A 9,346-nucleotide genomic window follows, 5' to 3' on the forward strand; every position below is an offset into this window, starting at 1 on the left:
TCTTTATCCATTTCTCAGGTAATGGATATTTCCAGTTTGGGGTGATGACTTGCATTTTTTTCTTGCTTTTTTTTCTGGAGGGAAGGGGCTGGAGAGTGGACAACGAAAGCGTCATTGATTCTTCCTCTGTCTAAATCCTCTGGGAATTGTCACCAGTGCTGTCTTGGAGCCCCAACTGCACTGGAGCAGCTGTTCTTTTTGTATTTGGGCTTCTATTTTCACATTTACTTTCCTTTTCTGCAAACTGGGGCCCCAAAGTCCCTTGGTCTAGGCAGACAGGATCCAGAGGAAATAAGGCACAGGCTAAAGCTGTGTGCCTACTCCATTTGTGGTTCACCATCAGTTTCCAAATCACCTGAAAGCTTCTTAGAAAAGCAGAATCGCAGGCCCTTCCCAATACCGAGTCAGAGTCCCGGTGCGTCGGATGCATTTGAAAAGTTGGAGAAGCACTCGTCGTATTCCATGTTGCTATTAAAAATAATACATATATATGTTTTTTTTTTCTCATAACACTTGGTCCATTCTTTCAACTCTTTCTTTCCCTCCCTGGAGTAAACTCATTTTGTAGTTAGTTCTGTAAAGAATTCAAGTTTGGGACTTGAGGAAGTGGTGAGCGCTGCATCCTCGGAGGATGGAGGAACAGAAGTGGGAGGAAAAGAGAAAGAGAAGGCGAGGACCGAGCCTGGACTGTTAGATCCTCGCTGCCAGAGGGGGTTGATGGCGAGCAGCCGTCAGGACCGGACCCTCCGTGGCCCCCTTGGCGGCCTCTCTGAGTCTGGACACCCGGGGCAGGACGCAGGCGGCGTGCGGCCCGGATGCTCCCGAAAACTTCGCGGAGCGGGGCTGAGCCGGCCGGGCCGAGAGGGCGGGGCGGGCGGGAGGCGGGGCCGCGGGGGCGGGGCCGGCGCGGCGAGGGGCGGGGTCGTCGCCGAGGCCGCGGGGGCAGCGAAGGCGCCGGGCAGCGGGAGCGGCGGCCGCGCCATGTGGCTGCTGGGGCCGCTGTGCCTGCTGCTGAGCAGCGCCGCGGGTGAGTCGGGGGGCGTCCGGAGAACTTTCTGCGGGGCGCGGGGCGCGGCGGCGGGGCTGCGATCGTGCCCCCTCCCCTGGCCCAGGCTGCGTCTCCCGGCGCGGGTGTGCACAGAGGGCGGACCCCGGCGCCGGGCTGGCCGGGACCCCGGCGAGGGGCCGCGGCGGGGTGCGCGCCGTCCTATTGTGTGGGCGTGCGCGCCGGCTTGTGCTGTGTGCTGTGTGCACGGGCGGGGCTTTGTGTGCAGTCCGGCTCTGGGGAGCCCGGCAGCTGCCCCCATTGGGCGTAGCTGGAGGGTTCGTGCGTGTGCGTGTGTGTGTGTGTATGTGTGTGTGTTGTGTAGAAGAAAGGAAGAAGGGTGGGGAGAGGAGAGAACGCTTTCCTGATCCCAGCATCCCAGACGCGGGGGCTGGGTGCTGCGATAGCCTCCCCAGGGCCCCTTTGGGTTCTCTTGTGTGCACCCCCGTGCCTCAGTTTCCTACCTGGTCCGCGGGGCGGGTGGTATCGCCCTTCCCATCCGTTCCTCCCTGGGACTGTGTTTGGTTTGGGCAAAGGGAGATGAAGCAGGGCCAGACCTGGGAATTATTCATCTTTCCCACTGATTCTGGGAGCAGGACATTTATTTAAATCATCTGATCACCCCCACTCGCCCTACGGTGGACGCCCTGTCCGGCAAGATGCCCTGGGAGAGGGCGCGGGCTTCATCTGCCGCCCTTTGAACCTGGCATCGCCTTTAGCGTGTGCACCCTGAGGTCTTCAGGAGCAGCGTGACGTTCCCTGGAACTTTTCTGCTGATGTGGACAGGCTCCAGGTTCCCACCCGGAGCTGTTCCCCGGCCCCTGCCCTCTGGTCACAGCTGTCAGCTGCCCCTCCTAGGGTCGGCAGGCCCTTGACTCCCCCCATATTCATTTCTGGGCAGCTGGTGCACGGGAAAGTAGATGACAGGGCAGCGTGAACTTTCTTCATCAAGAAGCTGGCTTGGCAAATTTCTGCCATCTACATGTTTAATTCATGCTGGATTCTCCCAGATACTTCTAGCTACTTGAGATGGAAGTATCTTTGGGGGTGTGTTTGTTGGGGAAGTTGAGCTTCACTTAATTCCAGGCTTCCCCCTCCCGGCCAGATGTGCACTAGGAAAGACAAACCCTCCTCCTTGTTTTGGAGTCCCTGGTCCTGGCCATCCTGAGAATCTGCTGGGTAGCCTTCCCCTACTCTAAGACCTGTGACATCATCCCCACTTCTCCAAGACTCCCGCTTAGATGTCTGTGGGTTTTCTGCAGCTTCCAGGGAGGGTGGAATGCTGGTGGCTGCTGTGGATTTTTAACCAGGTGTGGGTCAGAGGGTCCTGTTTGTCCTGAACTAAGCCACCCCAGGGAGAGGGTTCCCAGGGGACATTGGCAGTCACAGGTAGGGAAGAGTGATTATTTGGAGGCTGTTAGAACTGGGAGGTTTCCTGGACATTTCAGACACAAAGACCTGCCTAGATCCATGCTTTCTATTTGCATTGACCCTGTGTGTCCCCTGATAAAACCCAAGTAGGACAGTCCAGAAGCCAGGTCTTGTGCATGTCCTCAGGGAACTGCCTGCGGCCCAGTAGAATCTGTTATTTATTGCATCTCCCAGTTAGTACTGGGTGGCTTTCGTTGAGTCTTCATCGCTGTAAAAATAGCTGTAAAGTTAATTTTGTCTTTCTCTGGTCAGCACTGGTTAATATGTGTGTACGTGTAAAATAGGGCTAAAATAAGTAGAACAGTCAGAGTGGGTTTGAGCAAACTCCAGGAAATAGTGAAAGACAGGGAAATCTGGTATGCTACAATCCATGGGGTTCAAAGAGTTGGACACGCTGAACAATAGTCACCAAACACCTAGCTGTCTGTTATCTGGGTTTCTTGGGCTTGTGTGGTTTTGACTCGCCTTTACGGTGAGTTACTAGTTTAGAAACCTCTAGGCAGGGTGAAGTGTGTGCATTTTTCCTGTTATATTATCACCCTTCTAGTAGGGATTCCACTTTGCCCTAACTTGTCACTGGAGAACAGGGCTGGTCACGTCTCCTGAAGCCTGCATGGTAGGTCAGTTCGTAGTGGGCCAAAGACCCTGTCCTTCTGTCCCATATCCTCCACCTCCATCCTCTTTTGGGAAGTTGATCGAACAAGAAAGATGATAAATGCCAGCGGTTTGAAACTTTGGATTTCTTTCTCCCTTTGATAGTCTGTGAAGAAACTTGGGGTCAGAGCGGAGCCCTAGTCTGGGTTTCAGGTCTTTGTAGGACTGGAAGGACACTGACATTTCAAGAGCAATCTGGAGGCCTCTATTTTTCAGGAACCTTCTCAGACACCTTTGCATGCATGTGTATATTTTTTCCTTCCTTTGTTTTTATTGTTTGTGTTAGGGAAGTGAAGCATCGATTTCGACTGTTATTATTTTTTAATGTATCCGGTGAGAAAGGCTCAGGCTGTTTGAGGTCCAGCTTTCTTTGCCGAGGTGGGCTCAGTGGGTTTAAATGCGTGGATGCTGAAGGATGTCTAATGGTGGGCAGGCCTTGTGGGGGTTAGACGGCTCACCTCCTTACTGGTTGACCTTTTAGGAACTCCCTGACCTTTTCTACCTGTCAGTGAAAAGGCTTGATTTCCCCAGTGTGTACCCAGGAGTGTGGGTGTTGACCTTTTCTCCTGGAGTGATCTGCTTAGTGATGTGAGCAGGTGGGTTTTATTATTATTATTATTTTTAAATGAGCTGAGGGGCTTCGTGCAGCCTAAGCCAGTCGACGAGGCTGTGTGCAGCAAGTACAAATAAACACACCTTGTTGCTTTTCGTCTTCAAAGACATGGATGAAGGCTCCCTGCTGGGGTGCGAGGTGTTTTTTCCTGACAGTCCACTTAGGCCTTTACCTTTGTGATAAGTGACAGAGAGGCATGGGATGTGAGCCAGGAGCAGAGGGAGGGCCTCCAGGACTGGTCTAGGTGCCTCGTTGTCAAGGTCATCAGAAGAACTTGAAAGTGGGTTTGTATCATCTTCTTCGTGAAAGGGTTTAGAGAACTGGGAATTAGGAGAGTTTCTAATCAAATAATCTCCTACGAAAGTCATGGCCTTTTCAATCTTCCCCTTTTTCATGGGCAAGGAGAGAAGAGGGAACCCAGTATCTGTGGACTGTCGTCTCCTACATGTGAGATGCATTGCTCACCCTTGAAACACATGATTCCGTTGAGTTTTTCCAATGATATTGTGTGACAGGAAGTCATTTTGTGGTCCGTGAAAGATTATCTGTACCCAGGGTGCCAGATTCTGACTCGAGTTTCTCTCTAGGCCCCCAGTCTGGGCTTTCCGCCCTATTTCCGGGCATCCTTCCATGCCTTTCCCCCTACGTGCTTTTGTAAATTAACAATCCATGAGTTTGTTTCCATAAACAGCCCCCCTTCCCAAATCTGTTCACTTTGCAGTCACAGCAGTTGGTATTTGTGGTAAATACGTAAAAATAAATCCCAGTCCTTGAGTAAAGATAGAACTTTCAAAATAGCACCCGTATTTTTGCTCTGTGCATGGGAGAGGCATGTCTGGCAGGGAGATACCACTGGACATGGTTCCATTTCTTGACCCGAGGTATAGTTACATGGGGATTTGTTTTCATTCATTAAATTCTATATTTACCTTTCCCCCCTTTTCTTACATGTTTATGGTATTTTACAATTAAAAAATGAAAGACACCTCAGAGTGATGGGACTGGTTTTAGCTATGAGAGCCCCGGGGGAAAATCTGTTTTTGGTTGTGGAGTTATCTCGTTTGTTCTTTTTCCCTCGTTCTCTCTTTGGAATATTTTGGAAATGCAGGGGCCATCCTAACTGTGCAGCTATTTTTGCCTCTGCATCTACCTGAGAGTTGGGGAGGTTTTTAAGCAAGGCTGCTCCTATGTGTGTGTTGCTTTTATTGTAATTGTTGTGAAAGAATCTACTTTTCGGGTCTTGAGGAGTGCCCTTAAAACATCTGCTGAGCCAGGTACTCTGAGGATACAGGATTTGCCTGTCATATGTATTTGATGTTTGATATTGCTCACAGGGTAAGTAAACTTTTGGTGGCTCAGCTGGTAAAGAATCCGACTGCCATGCAGGAGACCCAGGTTCGACCCCTGGGTTGGGAAGATCCCCTGGAGAAGGGAATGGCTACCTACTTCAGTGTTCTTGCTTGGAGAATCCCATGGACAGAGGAACCTGGTGGGCTACAGTCCATGGGGTTGCAAAGAGTTGGACACAACTGAGCAACCAAGCACACACACACACGTACACACACACACACAGAGGATAAGTGGACTTGGGTGACGAGGTAACTGCCCGGTCAGGGAGGTGGCAAATATTTATTTCAGATAGGATGGTTAGGGGTTTTGGAGATGGCTGCAGGGATGGGGTTTATCTGGGGAAGCATCTCTCAGCCTTGGTGCTGTTGATGTTGGGATTGGAGAGTTCTTTGTTGTGAGGGGGCAGTCCTTTGCGTTGTAGGTTGTTTAGCAGCCCCACTGGTCCTTGGTGCCAGAAGCAGCCTCTTTCTCCCTGCCTCCCTGAGTTGTGACAACCAACAATGTCTCTAGCTGTTCCCACATTTCCCTTGAGGGCAGAATCAGCCCAGCTTGAACACCCCAGTTGCGAACCCTGGGTCTGGTGTGAGCATTCCCCACCTTGCCATACATCTGGAGCACTCTTACTGCTCATCCTAAAAGTGTCTCCCAGATACAGTGACTCAGAGTGGTATTCTCCTCCCAAGGGTCTCTTCATCATCAGGTTTCTGCTTTCTGTTTCTGCAACCCCACAAGTTCAATGTGAAAATAGGTTTTATTTAGAAATAGCCTCAGCCCTGACCTTTCGCTCCTGCTTCTTGCTCTTGTGTGATAGTGAAAGCAAGTGAAGCTGGAGATTGTGGATTTCATTCCCTTGGGAGAGACAGGCTGAGGAAGCAAGTAAAAGGCAGGTGGTGGGTGACACCAGAGCCACTTGGTTCCCTGAAGACCTTTTAAACTTGGCAGGTTCACTCTCCCTGTGAGCTAGAGGAGAAGCACCCTGAAAGTTTGCCTTGGGAGCTGCGTGTTGAAATCTCACCCTGGAAGTCCCCCTGCCTCCACCCCACAGAGCCACAGAGCTGTCATTGTTTCTCTCGGTTCCCCTTCCCTCCCCGTGGTCCCTTCCCCCTTCCCATCAAAAGCTTTTACAACTGGAGTTCCTTCTCTACGTGGGCGGGGGGATCGTCTGTACCAGCAGCCAGTGAGCTTTGGAGAAATTTGCATCTTGTACTTTCTCCTCTGAAGTCCTTTGAAAGTTAAGCTCCGCGTCACTTAGTAACTCTTGCATTCTTTTAAGACACTTTGCCTCCCAGCTGTCTGGCTCCTTTGTTCAGTGGTGGCCAGCCTTCCTTGAGTTTTTAGCTTCCTCCTGTCTTCAGAAGACCAGCATCGATGTGCAGTATCTGCCGCTGTCTTCTTCTGTGTGTGAGTTCGCGGGGAGAAAGGAGCTACCAAGAGAGCAGCGCTGGGTTTGGAGGGGGAGAAGTGTCCCTTATCTTCCATCAGACACATGAGCCTCAAATCACACCCTCTCCCCAAAGGCTTCTTCAGGCGGGAGCCCTGGCTTCCTGAGCCTGTGAGTCTTGTTTTCTTCCCTTTTGTCTCTGGGTAACTTGAAAACTCTTCTCGAAGTTTTATATTATGTCCCCTACATGGGAATGGGTTCCGTTCCAAGAGGGCATTTGTAAGTCCAATTTGTTCATAAGTTCAACGAAGTTAAGCCTACGTACTCAACTAACAGAATCGGCTATGTAATACTGTTCTGTAATACATTTATAATACTTTTCACACAAATAATACATAAAAAACAAGCACACAAAAATAAACATTTTTATTCTTAGAATACAGCGCCTTGAAAGGTGTAGTGTTAGTTGCTCAGTCCGGTCCAACTCTTTGTGACCCCATGGATGGCAGCCCTCCAGGCTCCTCTGTCCATGGAATTCTCCAGGCAAGAATACTGGAGTGGGTAGCTAAACCCATCAGCAGGAGATCTTCCTGACCCATACAGGGGCTGACATCAGATGGAGAGGCAAGAAGAGTTACTGACTGGAGGAGGGAGGCAGGTGGAAGATGGTAGAGCTGAAGGACTGTCAGCAATAGGAGACGGAAAGCAAGCCACAATTTCACTCTCAACTAACATTGATGGCACAGGTCCTGGTTCCTTGTTGGAACCAGATGCACAATTGCGTCTTTGAAAGTTTGCAACTTGAAAGTTTGTGGGTAGAGGACTTACTGTCTTTGACTGTTCACTGGTGTGGTACCGGCTCTGTGCTCTAGGGTGGGCAGAGCTGTGTAGAACTTGTTCTTGGCCCTTGAAGACTTGAACGATCCAGTGATGGAAATGGGGTTGTTTACCTCTGTCATGATCTGGGAAGGGCAGAGGCACTCCTCCAGCAAGAGGGGTTTTGGAGGCGTTGTGTTCCTAAATATGGGATATACTGATGGATCTATGACCTTCATGAGAACACAACTGTGTGGATGTCCCAAGACTTTGGCAAACCTGGATATACAGTCATTGGGAATATTTAATGGATGAGTCATTCTTTTCTTAAAATTTTTATTTTTATACAACTTTTAAAGGTTACTTTTCATTTGCAGTTATTATAAAATATTGACTATATATGTTGTACAATACATCCTTGTACACACACTTAACACCCACTGCCCCACTGGTGACCATGAGTTTGTTCTCTATGCCTGTGAGTCAGCTTCGTTTATGTTATATTCACTAGTTGTGGTATTTTTTAGATCCACATATAAGTGATATCATATAGTATTTCTCTCTGTTTGACTTATTTCACTAAACATAATGCCTTCCAAGTTGGATGGGTCATTCATGATAAGGTTTCAGAGGTGATGGCGCATGTCTTAGCTTGCTTCTTTAGCTATCCAGATAAAATTTGGGGGTAAATCTATTGGTATTCTAAGGTTCTTGTAACTCTAGGCTTGTGAGATTCTAATGAGACATTTCTTCTGGGGCTGTAGGCAGCAATCTTCTTTATCTTGTCATACTTCCTACAGACACATATATGCTAAAGTGAAGTGAAAGTGAAATCGCTCAGCTGTGCTGACTCTGTGCAACCCCATGGACTATACAGTCCATGGCATTCTCCAGGCCAGAATTCTGGAGTAAATAGCCTATCCCTTCTCCAGTGGATCTTCCTGACCCAGGAATCGAACTGGGACCTCCTGCATTGCAGGCTAGCACACACATATATATGATAAATATGTATAATTATATTATACAAATAAATATGTATATTTATATATGTATACTCTGCATATCTTTGTGTATATATACACATATATTAGTGTATGTGTATAATATATGTTTTTATATATATATTCACACACATACATATATATGTGTGTGTATATATTTATATATATCCTACCTTTTTTAGTCTCTAATCCTACTAGACTGTAAACTCATTAATGGCTAGAATCATATGTTAAATGTGTATGTCATATTTCTCATTTCTTTTGTGGAGTCTAGGAGCATAATAATGGCTGCCAATCACTGGAGGGTTGTCTACCTGGCAGGATGCCAAAACCGAACATGTATCATTTCATTATAATCTCCCTGAATTAAAAACATTATCAAAAATAATACCTTGAATATATGCTTATTATAAAAATTTCAAGCACAGTAGAAGTCATTATAGTAAAACATTAACATCTTTCTTTATCCTCTGTTTACGTTTCTTATTTCTTTTCAAAGTTACTATTAGCTGTCTGGTATATCAATTTAGTCCTTGTGGATTTATACACACACATGCATGTGCCCATAGAGTTAATGAGCTCATACTTGTCTATATTTGTTTTTTGACTTGCTTTTTGAAAATGTTGTATTTTATCAATTCTACTTTAAGGTATATGCACTGGGCACACTTGCCTCCTGTCGTTTAGATATTCCATTTATTCCCAAGCACTTGGTATTTTCATTCACCTTCACTTGCCGTTCACCTTCTCAGTTTATAAATGGCACTCTTTTTGCCTCTATCTTAGAAACAAAATGTGATATATCTTCAAGTACCTGACTTTAAAGTGCTTGGCTCATACTTTGCAAGAAAATACGGAACTAGACTTCCCTGGTGGTACAGTGGATAAGAATCTGCCTGCCAGTGCAGGGGAGAGGGATTCAGTCCCTGGTCTGGGAAGATTCCACATGCCGCAGAGCAATTAAGCACATGTGCCACAACTACCGAGCCCGCACGCCTAAGAGCTCATGGGCCACCGCTACCGAGCCCGCACGCCTAAGAGCTCACGGGCCACCG

General features: G+C 48.0%; 1 protein-coding gene across 1 annotated transcript in view; it reads left to right on the top strand.

Moving 5' to 3' along the window:
• Positions 1-936: 936 nt before the first annotated feature.
• The window catches only part of LDLRAD3 (low density lipoprotein receptor class A domain containing 3), a 269,205-nt gene continuing 260,795 nt past the window's right edge, over positions 937-9,346 (top strand). Inside the window, exon 1 of the mRNA XM_040259025.1 lies at positions 937-1,027. Coding sequence (XP_040114959.1) covers positions 982-1,027 — 46 coding nt within the window. The 5' untranslated portion in view covers positions 937-981. The remainder of the gene's footprint in view (positions 1,028-9,346) is intronic.

Source organism: Oryx dammah, unplaced genomic scaffold (assembly GCF_014754425.2).
Source record: "Oryx dammah isolate SB20612 unplaced genomic scaffold, SCBI_Odam_1.1 HiC_scaffold_17, whole genome shotgun sequence".
Lineage (NCBI taxonomy): Eukaryota > Metazoa > Chordata > Mammalia > Artiodactyla > Bovidae > Oryx > Oryx dammah.